This window comes from Benincasa hispida, chromosome 3, assembly GCF_009727055.1.
Source record: "Benincasa hispida cultivar B227 chromosome 3, ASM972705v1, whole genome shotgun sequence".
NCBI classification, from domain to species: domain Eukaryota; kingdom Viridiplantae; phylum Streptophyta; class Magnoliopsida; order Cucurbitales; family Cucurbitaceae; genus Benincasa; species Benincasa hispida.
In genome coordinates this window covers 16,038,608-16,058,170 of record NC_052351.1, presented here as the reverse complement: position 1 = coordinate 16,058,170, position 19,563 = coordinate 16,038,608, and the positions used below count along the sequence as shown (strand labels likewise).

Below are 19,563 nucleotides of genomic sequence, written 5' to 3'. Positions count from 1 at the left end.
ACCTAATTTTAAATATTATAAACTCTCCAATTTCGTTTAATTTCGATAAATTAAACATTAACTAATTATATCAAATATAATTATACAAATCCTAATTTGAATTTGAACTATGCAAAATCAAACCCTAAATTCAATTGACCATTTCAAATTGAAATTCAATTTAAACACTTCAAATTGATATCATTCCAAATTCATTCAATTTACTAATTCAAGGTGTTCATGATTTATGAGCTTGTAGAGGGACCTTATGGACCTACAGATCATGAGCTCCAACAATTTGAGATTAATTGGCTAAAACATTTTAGACCGAATTAATCAATATTCATTAACTACCGAGTCACACAACTATAGCTCGATAGTTGCACTCTCCTGATTGTAGATATATTTGTGTCCACATGATTTAACCATAATTAGTAAGTCGACCATTCATAGGTTGTTCGTAATAATGGTTGGGTCAAATGTTGTTTTACCCTCAAAATTACATCTTGCTCCTTAAGTTCTACTGATCCTCTAATAAACAATTGGTTTGTGATCCAATCACTAAACTGGATCCCTCTCAAGCCAATGAGAGGGTGCCTTGTAAAAGACCTGAATTCAGCACTTAAGAGAACAACCTTTCTCCTATGCCTCAATTGGGTAGGTGTAAATTCCGTCTTGCACCCTATGTCCTTAGCTATCTACCCGGTCTAACCCCTAAAATGGGAGACTTGTTGAGTCGGCGCTGTGAGCCAACCCTCACCTATGAAAATCTAAGGATAATCCCAAATAAACAGGAGTTCATAGTTAGCTCAGGATTAAGATCGAGTTACCTGGGTCATCTAAGCGAAATAGTCAGTCTTAAATAGTAACAACGTTATAAAGTAAGAGTGACTTATTTCTTGGTCCGGTCTTTCGCAAACTCATTGCATAGGATGCCCCCACTCCTCATGTCAATACATGAACGAATCAGGATCACTTCGTTTGTAACACCTTACAACAAATTGTAACAACTACAGAACAGGCCGCATCCGATAGTATTACCAAAATAAGGCACCCAACCTTATTCATATATTATAGATCATTTAGACTATTTACTCGAACCTGATCCACTCTTATGTCTCCACATAAAGTTCGAGTACTGTCATGGATCTTTTAGTTTATTGGATTTATTTTTAAAACGAAATAAGCAAATCATATATTCAATACAACTTTATTGAATCAAACTTCAATAACAACTTTATTGATTTACGGAATGAGTTTATTGTTTGCAAACCTCGAGTTTTAGGACATAAAACCCAACAAACTTCCACTTGGACTACAACTCCAGTGATAACATGTATATAAATACATTGAGTTTTTTAGTTTTAAAGATAAATACAAAAAACTAGGGCATCACATACCCATGGTTTGCCTTTAGGTATCACACATCCAGAAGGAAATCAGACATGAGGATTTCCATGAGCAACTAAAGGATCGTTCCAAATTTCATTCGATATTGAATATACACAATTACAATACAAGAAATGGAAACTTACAGGTTATGCAACAACTAGAAATTACAGCATGCTGACAGATAATCAAGGGATAGAGTGTCATACCTTTAAACTCTTTCGATCACGAACGCTCGATTAGTCTTCAAGACAAAAATACACGAACGCTTGAACACAACAACTGATACAACACGAGCACAACGAACACGAACTCAATGAACGGCCTCCAAAACTCGAACTCAATCGAGTTGAGTGAGGACACCACCACAATGGTTACCTTGATATTCTCGGTGTGAGAATCCATGAGTTGTGGGCTCTGTATGAACTTGGTTAGAGGAAGAGACTGAAGGGACAACATTGAGCGAGTGGGAGATGAGAAGTGTCTATCGTATAGACAAATACTCAATCGTGTAGAAGATGCAACCTATCATATAGACAATTCCCTACGATCGTTTAACTACGACTAGCAGAGTGAACTATCATATAGTAACACTCCACGATCGTTTAGTCTCTCTATCAGCTATCGTAGTGAAACAATTTCACTTGATAGTCTTTCCGTGAGTTTCTTTCCGAATCAAGTAACTCTAAAAAAAAGGAAAACATGTTTCCTTTTATCTCACGGTTACCATAACCACCAATAACCTTCCACCTATAGTTTTAATATTTCATCACATGAAACATATAAACCATAGTTCTTTTTCTATTTTATGGTACTTAATATAAATCACATTTACATTAATCCTCCACTTGATATATCTCATACATCACACCAATTATATCATATATAATTGAATATCCTCTTGTCAATTTGAACATTTCAAATCAACCCCAAAAACTTATTCTCAACTTGAATCCATTGAGCTACCAAGGGGACCTTATGGACCTGTAGCTTGAAGTTCCAATGGTATGTGAATAAATGACTAAACTCTTTAGTCACGGGATGCACCATCTGTTAGCTGTCAGACACTCCCCTAAAGATCGACAGTTGTACCCTTCTTACTACATATATATTTTGTGTCCATATCAACCAATCAACAGTGCGATAACCCTTCACAAATCGCTCGTAAGTACAGCTGGGCCAATTTACCGTTATGCCCCTATAGTTACATCTAACTCCTTAAGTACCACTGATTCCTCTAATGAAAATAAGTCATAGTTCTACTATGACTGACTCCTCTCTTCCAAAGAGAAGCTGTGACCACTAAGTTTAAGACTCGGAATCAGCCCTTAAATGAGCAATCTATATACTTACCCTTGCTTCAGAAAATGAGTGAATTTCATCTTGTGTAATTGAGTTCCCAGCTCCCAAATCAGACAAATCTTCAAAGGTAGGCTTGTTGAGATGGCAATCTGGCCACTCTCACCCATACTAATCAAAGGACCACCCTCAAAGGCAGGAGTTCCCAAAACACTCAGGATTAAGGTCATGTCACCTATGGTCGTTTAGGTGAGAAGTAAGTCTCAAGTATCAACGGCGTTATATAAAGAGACTAGTCATCTCATGGTCTGGTCTTATACAAACTCTTTGTATAGGACACCCTCACTCGTATGTCTCCACATGAATGGTCAGGATCAACCATCTGTAGTAGTTCACAACACTTGTAAACCTCTACAAAGCAGGCTGTATCCATACTGTCACCAGGATCAGGTATCCCTCCTTAATCCTTGTACTACTGACCTTTTTAGGTTATCATTTAAGGCATAATCCACTTGCATATCTCATATACATGCTTAAGTTTTCATACAATAACCATGGAGCTTTGTTTATTGGATAGGAGTAAATGCAAAATAAAATAACTCTTATTTTATTCATAACAATGTGTACAGTTTACAAACTACAAGACTTTGGGAGAATTCGGACACCAATCCCAACATACCCATCCTTAGGTATCACATACCCATGGGTTTTTCTCCCACTTGCCCTAGGTTCTACAACCCGTAGTCCTAGTCTCACTAGGTGATTCTCAAACACTTTAGTTGAGAAGATCTCTGTAAACATATTAGTATACAGCAGACTTCGATTCAAAATAATATAGGGAATGCATCTTACTTCCACAACTTCTTGTTTCTTGATACTGTCACCAAGACTTGATGACTTAAGTTTCCACTAAACGAAAATGATGGCTAGACTATCATACATTCCTCCTATTACATCGAGGTACCCTCAATGCTTTGAGTAAGATGCATCTGACCTGTCCAAACAACTTTTGTTACAGTGTCAGCTTTAATCAATAACTCTTTATTGATATACACTTTGCTTTTTATGTAAACTAAATAATACATGGTGATCTCCTAAACTTTTCTAAAAAAAAATTAGCATTTTTCAACACAAACATTTGATTTTCTTTTACATGAAAAGTGTACTACTTTTGGATTGCCTACAAATAGACATACCATCTGAATGACATTCCAATAATTAAGGGTTCAACACTAACACATGTGTCGATCTATTGCAAATTTTTGAACTATGTAAACATTTTTTTACATATCATAAACAACTTTTATGAGTTCTCCATATCTCATATGGAGTTTCAGAAACACCTTAAAATGGAATAATGTTTAAAACGATTAAGGAAACTAGGTATAGAGAATTGTCACTAGATTTCATGTTCTATCAAAATAGCCTTGGAAATCTCTAATTCTCTGTTCTCTCTACTTTGATCTAATCAAAGTGGTTTGCTTATTTTACCTAACAAGTTTTAATCATCTTGAACCTTTCAAATGTTCTAAACTTACAACTTAGGTAAATATAATTGTACTTTATAATAACTACTGAAATATTCAAACCCTTTCTTATGCTTTAACATTCACCAGACTATAAAGATTTGAATGTATAAGTTTTTAAGGGTTCTTTGGTTCTTTTAATCATCTTCTCTTCAAGATAAGACACACATAGAGTTAAAGGATTTGCCTTCTAACTTATTTAGATGACTACTTTTAATCGTCTTAATCTCATTAAGACACTATGTGACAATAATCTTAGTTACCAAAGATAAGTACTAAAATACATCTTTTGCCTTATTATTTTTCAGCCGTTTTAAATATCTAAATATTTGAAATGGCCTTGAACTTCGGTTGGTTTTAACATAAGTTTCTTTATAGTTGAATAAATATAAAATATAACTTTTGCTAATGAACATTTCATTTATAACAAAAGATTATATACAGCATGTCCTTTACAAAAGATAAAAAAATGTTTATTACATTAATAAACGTAACCGGATTCATCTTTTGTCAACAACTCCAAAATCTCCCACTGGTCTTTCTGAGATTTTCTCCTATGTTCACAACCTGGAGCATTATCTCATTACAAGCAATCCTCAAGAACTAGTTTCCTTGTTTTGCTTTTTCCGCTTTTTCTCTGCAAGGTATTATGGGCAGCTTCTCTTCCAGTATCTGTCCTCGTTGCAGTAGAAATATTTTTCTTTGTCTGCAGTTTTGGTCTTGCCTTTACGGCTAGTAGAAGTTTTCTTTTTCCCTTTCCTCTTATTCTTCTTCAAAGGAATACTCTTATTCTTAGAAGAAGAAACAACATCAGGCTTTTAAGAGGACGATTCTCTTTTCTCAGCAGCGGCAACATTTACCTCCGCTTCTTGTTCTTTTGTTCTTAAAATGGGTTGAAAAGCCTATAGCTCATTGAGAAGTGTGGTCAAGTTATATTCTATCTTGTTCATTAATGCATTAATGCGAAATTGCAAGAAACTCTTTGGAAGAGACTCTAAAATAAAATTGACATGACTCCTCTCATCTACGAAAGCTCTATTTACCTCTGCCACATTGAAATAGACCATCATGTCTAAGACATATTTTCTAACAGAGGTCCCTTCTTTCATACAACAGTTGTAAACGTATTTGATAGTATCATACCTCAGGGAGAAGGACGGTTGTCCAAACATCCCACGCAGAGACTCCATAATCTCTTTGGAAGTACTCATGCTTTCATGTTTCTTAGCCAAGACATCAGATATGTTGGCAAGAATGTAGACACGGGCTTTCTCATTCACCTTTGTCCATCTATCATATGCATCCCGAACAATTCGATTTGCATTTGAGGTTGGGATGAGAGGACATTCCTTTGTCAAAACGAACTTTAAATCGTCTATCACTAGTATTGTATTCAAACTTGATTTCCATGTAGCATAATTGTCCCCAGTTAATGAATTTGAAGCCAATAATTGTACTAATAAACTAGTCATTCTGAAAATATAAATAAATTATTTGTTAGTGAATTAGTTTTAAATCCATTCATGTTTCAGCAAAGTAATAATGTACCCAAATTTTCATTATTTTTGCAACGATATTATAGTGAGTCAGAATAAGTGCTACTGAGGGGCAGTCAAATACTCATTCACTAATGCAAGACATTCTTGACTAAATACTATCTCCATAATAATTCATATTCTAATAGTCATTTAACTACCATTTTTTTGTCAGAACTTACTAATACTTTAGTAATTCTGTAAGTGTAACCCTCCATTTTCAGACCTCAGAGGTCGGCCCCAATGATGCTACCGAATTGGAAAGTCAAGGTTAGAAAACAACCTAAGAAATCCTATCCATTTCTGGAGTTTGAGTTGTTCTGAATCCTATGTTACAACCCTCGGAGGGGATAGCCGTCGTTAAACAACTAGCAAGGCCAACATAAAGATGACAAGCAGGCACAACATAGGAATCTCATGGTCCAAACAAATGAAAGAGACCACAGGACACGTTGACATATATCCTTCACCCACTTACTATGAACTATTTTCCTCATTCACCTTGATCTTGACCCATACAAACACTTTTCGAATGGAGCAGTCGAGGTATAACTGACACGAAGCATTGTATGGATCTCACGGTATGAACTTTCCAGGGACGTGAGAGTTGAAATCAATATATCATATATTTGATTTTACATTGAACAACTTCTCTTCATGCACCTTGATCTTTATCCCATGCACACACTTTCCGAATGGAGCAGTCGAGGTATAATTGACACGAAGTATTGCACAGATCTCATGGTGTGAACATCTTAGGACATGAGATTTAAAATCAAAACATCACTTTGGATTTTACTATGAACAAATTTTCCTATTCACCTAAACCTTGATTCATGCCAACACTTTCCGAATAGAGCAGTTGAGATATAATCGACACGAAGCGAAACATGAATCTCGATTGTGAACTCTTAGGGATGTGAGAGCTAAAAATAGCATATAGTATATGTTATTAATCTCTCACTGAAGCATTCGAAAAATTCCTACTAAAGTATTCTAATAACATATCATATATGCTATTAAACTCCCACTGAAGTGTCCTAACATTTGTTTGGGTATATCTTTACTTAGGTTTGTTCTGACTAATTAAATAACCTAAGTCTAGGTGTTTATCCAATTATAACGTTTATATTTGGATTATCCTATGATGTTTAGGTGATAAACCAGTTTTAAAACCTCACACCACTCACATATTGCTCATAAATCTGGTTAACAACACTCAATTATTCGACCATAATCCCCAGGTAAGAGGTGTTTCGTAGACCGTCAACTTAAATACCTTCAGCCTAGATAGGATTATATACTGGTTGAGTTTATAACCCAAGTTTTATAAAATAACAACATATTTTAACTATTAAAACAAGTGGTTAACCTACGTGAGTATGCGGCTTATCTTTGTTATGGATTTTAAATGTCTAACCCAATTTTATAACAACTTGTAAAACTTTAGACATGCTAGGTGATAACGGGCAGAAATACACGTTATCATAGTGCTAAGTTATTAAACAATGTTGGATTGCGTTGATGAAAAATGATAAATTGCATCCATTAAGCATAAAATCTATAATATTACAGTCGCGTGCATCAGCGCATTAGAATTATTGATTTTTGTATTTTTTTTTTTTGTTTAGAATATGCGATTAACACATTGTACAGATTGCGATCATAGGAATTCATCGGTCGAGTGCAACTTTACCTCAAGACTTTGCGTTGATCGCGCTCACAAATATTCACCCAAGAAGAATCATCGTAACATGGTGGACGCATCCGAACGAAAGGACAATTAAGATCGATGGGATAGAAAGCTGACAGCAGTCGGGTCCAAATTAAGTTGACAGCCGATAATGGTCAAAAAGTACATCCAGCTTTATCGGTGACAATTATCCGGCGCATCAGTCAGGAATTAAAGTTGTCCCATATGTACAACCAAGAAAGAGAAGCTGCCTTTTACCTTTTGATGCCCTATAAATACCAAGTGCATTCTTCAGAGAATGGGTTAAGCAGTTGATTAGTTCACCATTTTTAGTTCACGCCTCTGTCCATAGTTTTCTTTCACCTTTTTAAGGCGGACGCGAGGAAGAAATTGTGCCGGTAGATCATTCCGGCAAGCTTAGGAGAGCACCGGAAGCTACTAAGACGGAGAGAGGGCCGACTCCTGCGGAAGTGTGAATATCTTTAGTTCAGAATTGAGATTCCAATGTAAAAAGCCTCGGTCAGCAAGGAATTGCTACCAGGCTCTCTACTTAACTTTCCATAGCATTTTTGTACTTAACTATAATATATAAGAATGGAATTTCTTTCTCTATACTATTTCCACCTCTGTGATTCAAGCATAGTAGCACAAAATTAGTTGAATGGGTTGAGAAAACATTTAGCTAGCACAACGAGGGAATCTTCATTCTTTGTGATTATCTTGTTTAGTATCTTCATTCGTCTATTAGAGATACTCGGGAGGTAGTCTAAGGATAGGATCTAGACTTGGAAGGTCAGGTTAAATCTAGGTTGGAAGAATCAGAATTAGAACACATAATGGAGAGATAGTGCTTGGCATGAACATTATTTATTATCAATGCATTTCATGCATCTTAGCAATAAGATATGATTGTATGCGGTCACCTTGCTTTCATGCATTTTGCATCAACGCATAGGACAAGAGTAGAGACTTAGGAATAAGCTCTATGGACATTTTGCATGCAACACTTGCGTCCTAGATTTAGGAGCATCGCATTTACATTGAAAAATGACTTGCTGTGCATGGTAGTAATATGGTCGCATAGTCTGACGCATTACTTAATAAAGCTAGCTAAAGATCTTCTCAACCCGTTCATCGCATACTCATTGCATCTATCAATGCAACTTTATTTTTCAGATCTACCGCATTTATTTTATTTCTTTTTATCAACACAACAACAAACCAACCACCTTATTTATTTATCTTGTGATTGACCCTGGACTTACCAGGAAACTCAGGGGAATTTACACTTGAATTCCATTGGGGAAACTTGAGTGCACGACGTAACCCATCAACGCATTTCATCCATATTTCCATTCAATAAAATAACGCATCACTAGGCATCCATAACATACATCAAATATCTCATAATATAACACTTATATTAAACATTTGAAACCCTAAACATTCATACTATATATTATAACACGTTATAACATACTTTCAATGCATGTAACATGCTTCCTATGGTGGGATTTTAAATCTACATGGCATACTTTATGCACATACAAGATTTATTTAATTATAACATACATCACATGCATAAATAATTAAATACATACTGATATGGTTTTAGTTTTGGCATTTTCAAGCAAACAAAAGCCTAATTATTATAAAATTCGGCAAAAAACGGCTCCAAAACACTTCTAGATTGCTTAAACCGCCTTGAACTGGACCCAAACCTCTCAAACTGAATCTCCAATGCTCAAAATTGGACTGAACTGGGCAAAAAACCATCGAGTACCATCAAGCATCGAGTATGAGCAAGTATGCCAATGAGCATCGAGTATGTCTTTGAGCATCGAGTATGCCATCGAGCATCGAGTATGAGCATGAAGTATGTCATCGTGCATTGAGCATAACATCGAGCATCAAGTATGCCATCTAGCATCGAGTGTTTTACAAAATACCATCAAGTACCATCAAATATGACATCGAGCACAATCAAGAGCCAATTACAAGAATTACAACATAATTGAAGAAAAAACAATGCCACAACTCAGAAAAACCATATCAGTTCATCATTTTCATACAACTTATAAAAAAACACCCACCAAACCAAAATTAAACCGAATTGAATGCTTAAATGATGCTCTGATACCAATTTTTGGAAAACAAAAACAAGCTGAAGAAGAAAACAGGATCATTAAGCATTCTAATTCCTTAATTTTGACATTAAAATAAGTATGTTCATAGGGTAATAAGATGGTTTCAAGAAACACATACCTTTGAAGAATTCCCCTCCGATACAAGCTGATCCTCACGTATTCTCAGCTCCAAATCTTCAGTGAACCACTAAGAGATCTTCTCTACTATTCTCAGCCTTGAATTTGAGTGGTGGAACTCACAATTGAGTTGAATTTGTGAAGGAATTGGAGTGGGTTTTTAGGTGAAGAAGAATCCCTGCTGCAGAAACCATTTTCCTACAGCATTCCCTTCCATCTTCCTGATTCAGAGAGTTTTATCCTTCCACTTCATCCAAGCACTGAAGTGCAGTCATATTGATACTTCAATTGCATGAAAATAAGGGGCTAGGACCTTAAGGAGAAACACCTCCTTACTCCACCTATATTGTGGAAAAATCCACTTCTTAAGTTCAAAATTCCAATTTCCATTTTCAATGTTTAATTTTAATTAATTCAAAATTAATTAAAATCTAAACTAATATTTCAATTTCTGAGATTGAAATAAAAATGAAAATTAATTTTGATATTTATTAAGTAAACAAATTTAATTAATTAAATAGTAATTTAATATCAAATATTAAATTAATCACACACCTAATTTTAAACATGAATCCTATTCATGTAATTAATATTTAAATCAATATTTAAAAATTATAAACTCTCCAATTTCATTTAATTTTGATAAATTAAACGTTAATTAATTATATAAATATAATTATACAATCCCTAATTTGAATTTGAACTATTCAAATTCAAACCCTAAATTCAATTTGAACACTTCAAATTGATATCATTCCAAATTCATTCAATTTACTAATTCAAGGTATTCATGTTTCATGAGCTAGTAGAGGGACCTTAAGGACCTACAGATCATGAGCTCCAACGATTTGAGAATAATTAACTAAAATTCTTTAGACCGAATTAATAAATATTTGTTAACTACCGAGTCATACCACTATAGCTCGATAGTTGCACTCTCCTCACTGTAGATATATTTGTCTCCACTTGTTTTAACCATAATTAGTAAGTCAACCCTTCATAGGTTGTTCGTAATAACGATTGGGTCAAATGTTGTTCTACCCCCAAAATTACGTCTTGCTCCTTAAGTTCCACTGATCCTCTAATGAACAATTAGTTTGTGATCCAATTACTAAACCGAATCCCTCTCGGGCCAATGAGAAGGTGGGACTCCTTGTTCAAGACCCGGATTCAGCACTTAAGAGAACAACCTTTCTTCTATCCCTTAATTGGGTAGGTGTAAATTCCGTCTTGCACTCTATATCCCCAGCTATCTACCCGGTCTTACCCCTAAAATGGGAGACTTATTGAGTTGGCGTTGTTGAGCCAACCCTCACCTATGCAAATCTAAGGATAATCTCGAATAAACAAGATTTCATAGTTATCTTAGGATTATGATCGAGTTACCTAGGTCATCTAAGCGAAATAGTCAGTCTTAAACAGTAAACAGCGTTATAAAGTAAGAGTGACTTATTTCTTGGTCCGATCTTACTCAAACTCATTGCATAGAACGCCCTCACTCCTCATGTTAATGCATGAACAAATCAGGATCACTTCGTTTGTAGCACTTTACAACAAATTGTAACAACTACAGAGCGGGTCGCATTCGATAGTGTTACAGGAATAAGGCACCCAATCTTATTCATATACTATAGATCATTTAGACTATTTACTCGAACCTGATCCACACTTATGTCTCCACATAAAGTTTAAGTACTCATGTAATAGTCATGGATTTTTTAGTTTATTGGATATATTTCTAAAACGAAATAAGTAATTCATATATTCAATACAACTTTATTGAATTAAACTTCAATAACAACTTTATTGATTTACAGAATGAGTTTATTGTTTGCAAACCACGATTTTTAAGACATAAAATCCAACAAAATGTTCATGTCACTCATGCTACAATAATAAGCAAAGGAAAACAAACTACCAGTTCAAAATGTTTCCCCTGTACCCTTGGATGGAGTTTTTTTCCATATTGAAAAGGTACTGTTTTGTGGAAGTATGTGGTGAAGAGAAACATTATGGATGTAAAGGAGTTGTTGAAGCACACTCAGGAATGTCTTGATCTCATGGAGTTGCTTGTTGTGCAGGTTTAAAAAGGTTTGTGTTGAATTTAGGGCCTTATTATCCCCAACTTATTCGAGAACTTATTTTGAATTTGACCTCAGAATTTGTTGATTCTGCCAGTCCAGATTTCTAGAATGTTCATAATAGATGAGATCTGTTTGTCATATCTTCTGCCTTAATCAACCAGTTACTAAATAGAAATATGCCTGAAAACATGACAGAACAACGTCCATCCTTGAGGAACTTAATTGAGTTAACGGATGGTACCTATTCTTCATGACTTAGAAAGAGACAGTTGCTTACTATCGTGCTAAGAGTGAAGTATGTTATTCTCCATAAGATTGGAATCTCAAACTAGTGTCACTCATCTCATAATTCAAGTCTTTCTATATCTCTTGCTACTTTGATTTACCAAAAGAGGGACTCAAGCTCAATTTAACTATGGAGTGTTTGTTTTGAATTACATAAAGTGCCATATTAGGTTAAAACCCTTTCGTTTACCCATATGTTACCCTCGATTAATCTATGGCCTTTTATTATCTCAGGAAACTGACTTGATTACCTCTACTGAACCTATTTGTTCTCCTTCTAGTCTTTTCTCTATTCATCCCAAGCTCCTGCAAAGTCATCAAATGCCTGACGTTGACACCACAACCATAACTCTACATCTCGATGGCCCCAGCCAAACCTCAATTGAATCTTTGTTTGGCCGTCATATTCTTTACCTGCCATCAAATGAGTCTCGTGACATTGATACCATTATGCAGAAACATCAGGAACATAAGACTAAAATTGATGAAGTGTTGCAAGTGATGCGAGTAGTTTTATCCATAACTAGTGGGGGTTATTCCTCTTAAAGGCAAAATTGATTTTTTTTTTTTTTTTTTTAAGCCAGAAAGAAGGAGACAATGGAGGGAGCTGGAGACATAGACCTGGAGGTGTTTGGCTCTAGGTTTGGTAGTCTGGTTGATTGATTATGATTAGGTTGTGTTTGGCTGGTTGAGTGGCTTTGTTTGTTTGTTTTCTGTTATAAAGACTTTTGCACTTTCGATTCTTATTGTTTGATTAGACTTTATTTTTTACAACTCGTTTTGCTGATTGGTCGTTGCATGATTATTCTGCCTTAAAAAATCTCAACCAAAGAGGGAGCTTGTTGGAGATTTTTTTTTATTGGTTCTATATTTTTTTCTAAGGTAGCTTGTGATGATTCTTATTGTTGTCTCAAATGAAGTCTTAACATCTGTCTCAGACAATACTATTTCCTACAGAATATTTTTCTTTTCTAATTTGGAAATTATAGGCGAAATATTTCTCTTTCCTACTTTGGAAGATCTCGGCATATGTTTATTGTTCGATATTTTCCTTATTTATGGCGCAGCTTATTTTGACTAAAGGAATAAAAAATTTTGGAATTTCTTTTCTTAATTGACCACGGTGTTTAAAATGAGAATAATAGCTTTCATTTAGGGCTGCCACATTTAATCATCGTGAGTGAGTGTTTTTATTCTTAGTGGTCGAAGTATGCAACATTGTGTTTTAATCGTTCCTCACTATATTCCGCTATGCAAGTTCATTAACTGATAAGTGTAAAATATTGAAGATCATTTCAGTCTTAGGGGGAGCCTAAGACATTGCTATAGAGAAGGGATTCTCGACCTTAAAGGGAGCCTAAGACTTCATTCTCGAGAAGGATTTCTCCATCTTAGAGAGGACCTAAGATTCGTTAGTGAAGGAGTTAACTGAATCACAAGGAAGACAATCAAGTGGAGAGGAGCCTCACACATTGTCAGAAGTCGAAGTGTTTAATATTAATATTAACACACTTAGAGGGAGCCTAAATACAATTGAAAGGGAATCTCACATCTAGAGCAAGTCTAAGGGACTTGTGAGTTGGGCTCTATGTGAGTCACTGTAGTAGTCGTTCAATTACAGATGAGTATTATGTTGTAATTATTTGACTCTTTAATATTAGTGGATTATCTTTCCTGGGTATTCTGCCCCCTAAACGTAGGTGGTTTATCACTAAAATGGGTTACTAACTCCTATGTGCCTTTACTTGTTTTCCTGTTGTTAGTATTTTGTTGCTACAGTGCTTGTAAGTGCTTTCCATTTAATATTCGTATTTTGAGTGACGAGTCATCCGATCGGTTTTTCAATTGAAGATTGACAATCTTGCCTTAATAGGCAATTGACCTTGTATCCATATATACAACAATTAATTAATGAAATAATCATCTTCTCTGCCTATCTTCCGATTGTTAGTTTTTGTAGTTTACTTATATATATAAACTCTACTATATGTGAGGTTGGGATCAGTCTCAAACTTCAAAATTGATAGTAAAAATTCATGCTAGTTGAGTTATATGTTTGCTTACTAATTGATATCATTTCACCCAATATAAGTTAACAAATAACATCTATCCACATAAAAAGAAACTTGATGTCAATAACATATTATTAAACAAGTCGTAAGCTAAGTCTGAGTTATTGATTGGATGTAATAATAATTTGTCATTTGTCTGAGTATAGTTCAATGGATAAAACATTAACTATCATCTTAAAAAATAATTGTAATTATCCACCTCATAGTTGTTAACCCAAAAGAAGTGGGGGGAATGTTAATAAATATATTATATTTTCATCAATATAATATTTGCCTTTTTTCCTTTAAAAAATGGTTGTTTAAATATTGTACATCTATAAAAATTCATTTTGTCATCATCGACATTATCATCAATATATTTTCACATTTTCATGAATTCAAAAAACAGCACGAGAGTTGAGTCAACTTTTTCAGTATATCGTAAAAAAATCGATGAAACACGAAAAAAAAAAAGTAATAAAATGTCATAATATGAATAATAAACATTATAACTTGTGTTCAAATAACAATCATAGAATATTACTTATTTACTGATTTAAATATTTTTTTTATTTTATGCTTTTATAATTTTGTGTCATCATGACAGAAATCATATCTGGTTGCGAATCCCTTTTCGGCTTGCTAGAGGCGGAAGTAGAGTTATCAAACAAGGGGTTCTCCTTGATGACAACCCCGCCTTGTGGGGACTCCGTCATTTTTCTCAGGATGTTATGCGCGATGAGGGAGCTTTGCTCTTGCTCTTGCATAACTTCCCTTGAGCGACTGTGGGTGACAGGTCCTGTGTAAGAGTTGTTTGTGAAGGAAGCTCTGAATGCAATCTTCTTTGGTGCCATTTGTCTTGTTTAGATGTTGAGATAGAGATGCGAGGTAGAGAGGTCCCATTGGGCGTGCCAATTTGTTTGCACGAGGTTTCCTAAGAAACGTATTTCGTGGAGTTGAACTTAAGTTGGTGTTGGTGTTGGTATTGATTTGATGCTATGTGGTTCGATATCTAGTACTTAATCCTCTGATTCTCTCTCGATTGAATGAATGTGCTTGACTTGAAGAAGAAAAACACCGAACGTTCTTGAAGTAGAAGTTTTGAAAGAGTCTATGTCTTCAAGGATTTTCTGTCTTCTAGTCTTGGGTATCTTTGAATGTAGAATTGCTTACCTCTGCAAATGAGAAGAGCTACTCTATTTATAGGGTTCTCAGGTGGGCTTCATGCATTTGGGTTTAGTTGACCCATGGGTCTGGCTCTTGGGCCCAATTAGTTAGATTTGGGTTTGGTTGATCCATGAGTATGACTCTTGGGCCCAATTAGTTGGATTTTGTTTGATTTGACATCTGGGTCAAATTCAACCTATTTTTGGGTTTAGAGACTTTAATCCAAATAATAATAATATATTAAACTGGACCAAGTTACTTTTATCCAATTCAACGGTCATGATGAAACCGACATCATCGAAATTTGTCTTCAACTTCAATTTGAGACACATGTCAACTCCTAATTGGTCACAAATTTAATATTTTAGAATTTCATCATTAATTTAGTAAACAACGTGACAATTTGTGGTTGGTCCAAAATTTCTCCTTCAACAATGTCATAATATGAATAATAAACATTTTAACTTGTTCAAATAACAATCATAGAATATTACTTATTTACTGATTTAAATATTTTTTTTTTCGATTTGCTTTTATAACTTTTTTAGAAAATATCTATCGTCATTGACATTTTCTTTATATTTTCGTAAAATCGAGGCATCATGATTTTATACCTTTGATGGGATGGGTGATGTAAAGGCATCAAACCTAATCGAGAAAGTTCAAAGTTTTTTATTCAATAAGCGAAAACTTACACACAATACACAAGTGCAAAATCTTAAGCATGCAAAATCCAAGATTAAAAATACATGCAAAAACCAGTTTGAATTTGCACGCAGATTAATCATCTAATTGCCGAAATCAAAATTACTCTTACACAAAATCACACTTCTTGATAATTTCCCTTCTTTTTAGCGAAAAGCCATCCAACCAAAGGAACCAAACTCTTTTTCTTCGACCTTTTAACTGAAGAAGCCGGAGGCGATAACGATGGTTTTTGGGCCAATAATACTTCCTCCTTCTTACTAACGATGATTCGGTCCAATTCAGTAGCAAATTTCACGCTTCTTTTATTCTCCAATATTATACCATTATTATTATTATTATTTGTTTCTTCCCCATTATTATTTTTGCTGCTTTCTTTTTCATTCTCTACGAATTTGAGATCTTCGTCAACCTCGGGATGGATTGTCATGGCTAGTGAAAGCTGATGATGATCGTCGCGGCAGTGCGGTTTTTGGTGTTCTATTGACTTCAGTTTTTCGAGCTCTTGTTTGGTCCGCTCGAGCTCGTCCGTGAGAGATTGAAGGCAGAAGGCTAATACCCCGTTCTCTTCTTTCGCTTTCTCTAGGCTTTCCTTTGTTCCTTCTAGCTCCGCAGTTAAGACACCTACTCTAGTTTGTGATTGTCCTCTTTCTGACATCTGATAAAATAACTAAATTTTACTCTTTTTTTTTAAGAAAGAAATAACTAAATTTTACTAAATCATATGATATGACTGGATTAAATATATAATGTTTAGTGTATGGTATTTTTGTGTTGACGGTTTTTTCGCTCCTAAATTTTCACCTATTTATTAAGAAGTATGTGAATTCTAAGTTATGTACAAGGGTTGATATTGGTTTTCTTTTTTCTTTTTTAATAAGGGGTTCAATTGAAAAACAACAAATTATTAAGGACTAAAGCATATATTTAGCTAATATAACCTTCACAATTTGGATTGTTTCTAATTATAATGAATATATTGATGTCATGCTCGTACACTTGCAAAACTTTATCTCATAAATTTAAGGTTTTTTTCCTTAAATTTTTATGAGAATTAACAATTGATCAACTTTGATTTGTAACGGCTTAGTTTTTTTTTATAATTGGATAATAAACCATATTTTATAATTACATATTGTGTGTGCAGTGTAGTTTTATGTGTCGGCAACTTATCCCCTCATTTTGATGCTAATTTTTATCTTTTTACTTTAGGAACTATTTAATTTTTAAACATTGAGCTTATAAACATATTTTCATCTATAAATTTATTTATTTATTGTGTAATATTTTGAACCACAAAACAAAAATTTTAAAATCAAAATACATAGTATATATATATATATATATATATTAGAATCTGATTAAAAAATCAAATGTTTATATTTAAAAAAAAAAAAAAAAATCTTAGGGTAATGAAATTTAAGAGAAGACAAAGCCTGAATTTAAAAGGAGAAATTAAAATAAAGTTGTTAAGTTATATATTGGTCGGGTATAATTGTATGAATGATGAGTGGGGGAAGAAAGACGAGTTTGAAGTAATAAAAAAGATATATATTACAGAATTCAACTAATTATAATGAATCCAAGTTATACCTTCCTAGTAAAAGTGTAGGAGCTAATTGAGAGCTCTTTTGAAAAACAAGACTAGAGTTGTATATCAATCACTAACAAAGAAAAATGAATCCAAATTATACCACTCTCTTAACTTATTTTTACTCAATTTCAAAGAAAGAAAGAGAACTTACTTTTACCCATAAAAATGACTAACATCAATTATCATCCTTCCTTCCAAAAAATGAAATGAAACTCAACATTTCCATATTGTATATAATTAAAGTACAAAAAAAAAAAAATAATAATAAAAAAATAAAATAAAAAAACTTTCAAGTTTCATTATGATACCAAACAAAATTTTCAAGTTTCATTGTGACATCAAACAAATTTCAGCAATCTAAACTATAACTTATATGGATTGAAATATCATAAAAGTTCAAATTCCCCACCTCCAAAAAATCAGATTAAACAATTAAAAAAAAAAACATAAACACTATTTTTTCTTTTGACAATATGTGGATGAGAGGATTGGACCTTTGTATTCAAAATTAATAATACAAATATTATGTCAATCGAATTATATTCAATTATTTAATTTTCTTAAAAACTAATTCAATGTTTTAATAATAGAATATCGGATGGTCATATAATTTAATTAGTTACCTAACAAAACTAATCTATGAAATATATAGGGAGGTGCAGTCTTTCTCCCCATTTCTCTACCCACAAAAAAAATAATAATAAAAAAATATAAAAAAATAACATTTTCTTAAATATTAAAAAAAAAATTGTTCCATTGCAATTTTTTCATTTATGTTGCAAGGCTGCATAATAATATATAGGTGTGGCCACCCAAATTTTTTCCGTAATAATAAGAGTAGTAGTAAAAAAGAAAAATTATTTCAAATAATAAAACTTTTAAAAATATTTAAAAGATATAACAAACTTTTAAAACTATAATGATAGACGCTCTATCAATGTCTATAAATATCATTGATTGACACTAATAGAACGACTATCATTGATAGTTTTAAAATTTTATGTCATTGATAAACATGAATAAAATCTAGTATCTATCTTGATAATTATAAAATTTTATTATATTTTATAAATATTTTGATTCATTTTTCTATTTTTAAAAATAACCCGAACTATATAATATACATACTTCCTTAATTTTGTTGGCATAAATTTCTCCAACTAGAACTCTCTCTCCAAACAACATGACTGCCTCCTTGACGGACTTGAACGGCGCTCTAGTGTCAATCTCCGCTCTACCCCTCACAATCAGCCGCCCGCCGCCGTCTTCTCCATCCATGCTCGCTGCAAGCGCCGCCACTGAAGGCAAACCTCTCCGGGAGGGAAAAATTATCTTAATTATATTATCCGGGTTGGAGAGAATTTGTAAAAAAAATGAGTGTGAAAAGATGGATGGGATAAGTGGGGGTTTTTAAAGGGGTTGGATTGAAGTTTGGAGTACTGGTGGGCTGAAAATGGAGGAGGTTAATGAAATTGATTAGTGAGATGTTCGTTTTGTTTACTTCGCGTCCACTTCACTAGAATTTTGTTGGATTGAAGTTGACAACGGGGTGGTTAACCCATCTTAATTCCGTTAGTTCTAGCGGGTTGTGTCTTAAGATTATGACTGGCCTCCACGCCCACCTTTTCTCGGCCCCACCCACCACGTAATTTTTCTTTTTTTTGTTTTAATTTTCGAAAAAAATACACCTTCATCCTGAATTTTAAGTTTAGTCTTGTATTTAATCTTAATATTTTAAAATGTTAATTATATTTTTAGAATTTTGAGTTTTGAATTTAATTTTTGTTTAGTTGATAAGTTTCAAAATATATTCTATATTTTTATTCTTAAGTTTTAATAATTATTTCTGTATTTAATTTTAATTTTCAATTAACTAATTTAAAATGATTATGATGCGAACAATTTAATAGGGATGAAAATTAATGACTAATTTAATTATTTTAAATTAGTAAATAAACTTTAAAATTAATTATAGAATATGAGTATTCAATG

The 19,563-nt window shown here is 33.5% G+C and overlaps 2 protein-coding genes across 2 annotated transcripts; both read right to left on the bottom strand.

The window, feature by feature from the left end:
• Window positions 1-4,674: 4,674 nt before the first annotated feature.
• LOC120073466 lies at window positions 4,675-5,665 on the bottom strand. Its single transcript, XM_039026314.1, has 2 exons — window positions 5,337-5,665; window positions 4,675-4,747 (listed from the first exon to the last, which is right to left on the bottom strand). The coding sequence occupies exons 1-2, from the start codon at window positions 5,663-5,665 to the stop codon at window positions 4,675-4,677; spliced, it is 402 nt and encodes a 133-aa protein (XP_038882242.1).
• A 10,256-nt stretch (window positions 5,666-15,921) lies between these two features.
• Window positions 15,922-18,948, bottom strand: LOC120074360 (WEB family protein At3g51220). Its single transcript, XM_039027456.1, has 2 exons — window positions 18,700-18,948; window positions 15,922-16,635 (listed from the first exon to the last, which is right to left on the bottom strand). The coding sequence occupies exons 1-2, from the start codon at window positions 18,847-18,849 to the stop codon at window positions 16,096-16,098; spliced, it is 690 nt and encodes a 229-aa protein (XP_038883384.1). The 5' UTR covers window positions 18,850-18,948; the 3' UTR covers window positions 15,922-16,095.
• Between the last annotated feature and the right edge of the window lie 615 nt (window positions 18,949-19,563).

Coding starts and splice junctions, on each gene's coding strand:
- LOC120073466 (XM_039026314.1), bottom strand. CDS start 5,665: ATGACTAGTTTATTAGTACAATTATTGGCTTCAAATTCATTAACTGGG. Junction 4,748..5,336: donor CAACCGTCCTTCTCCCTGAG/GTATGATACTAT, acceptor TTGTGAACATAG/GAGAAAATCTCAGAAAGACC.
- LOC120074360 (XM_039027456.1), bottom strand. CDS start 18,849: ATGGATGGAGAAGACGGCGGCGGGCGGCTGATTGTGAGGGGTAGAGCG. Junction 16,636..18,699: donor ATGCCAACAAAATTAAGGAA/GTATGTATATTA, acceptor TTATTTTATCAG/ATGTCAGAAAGAGGACAATC.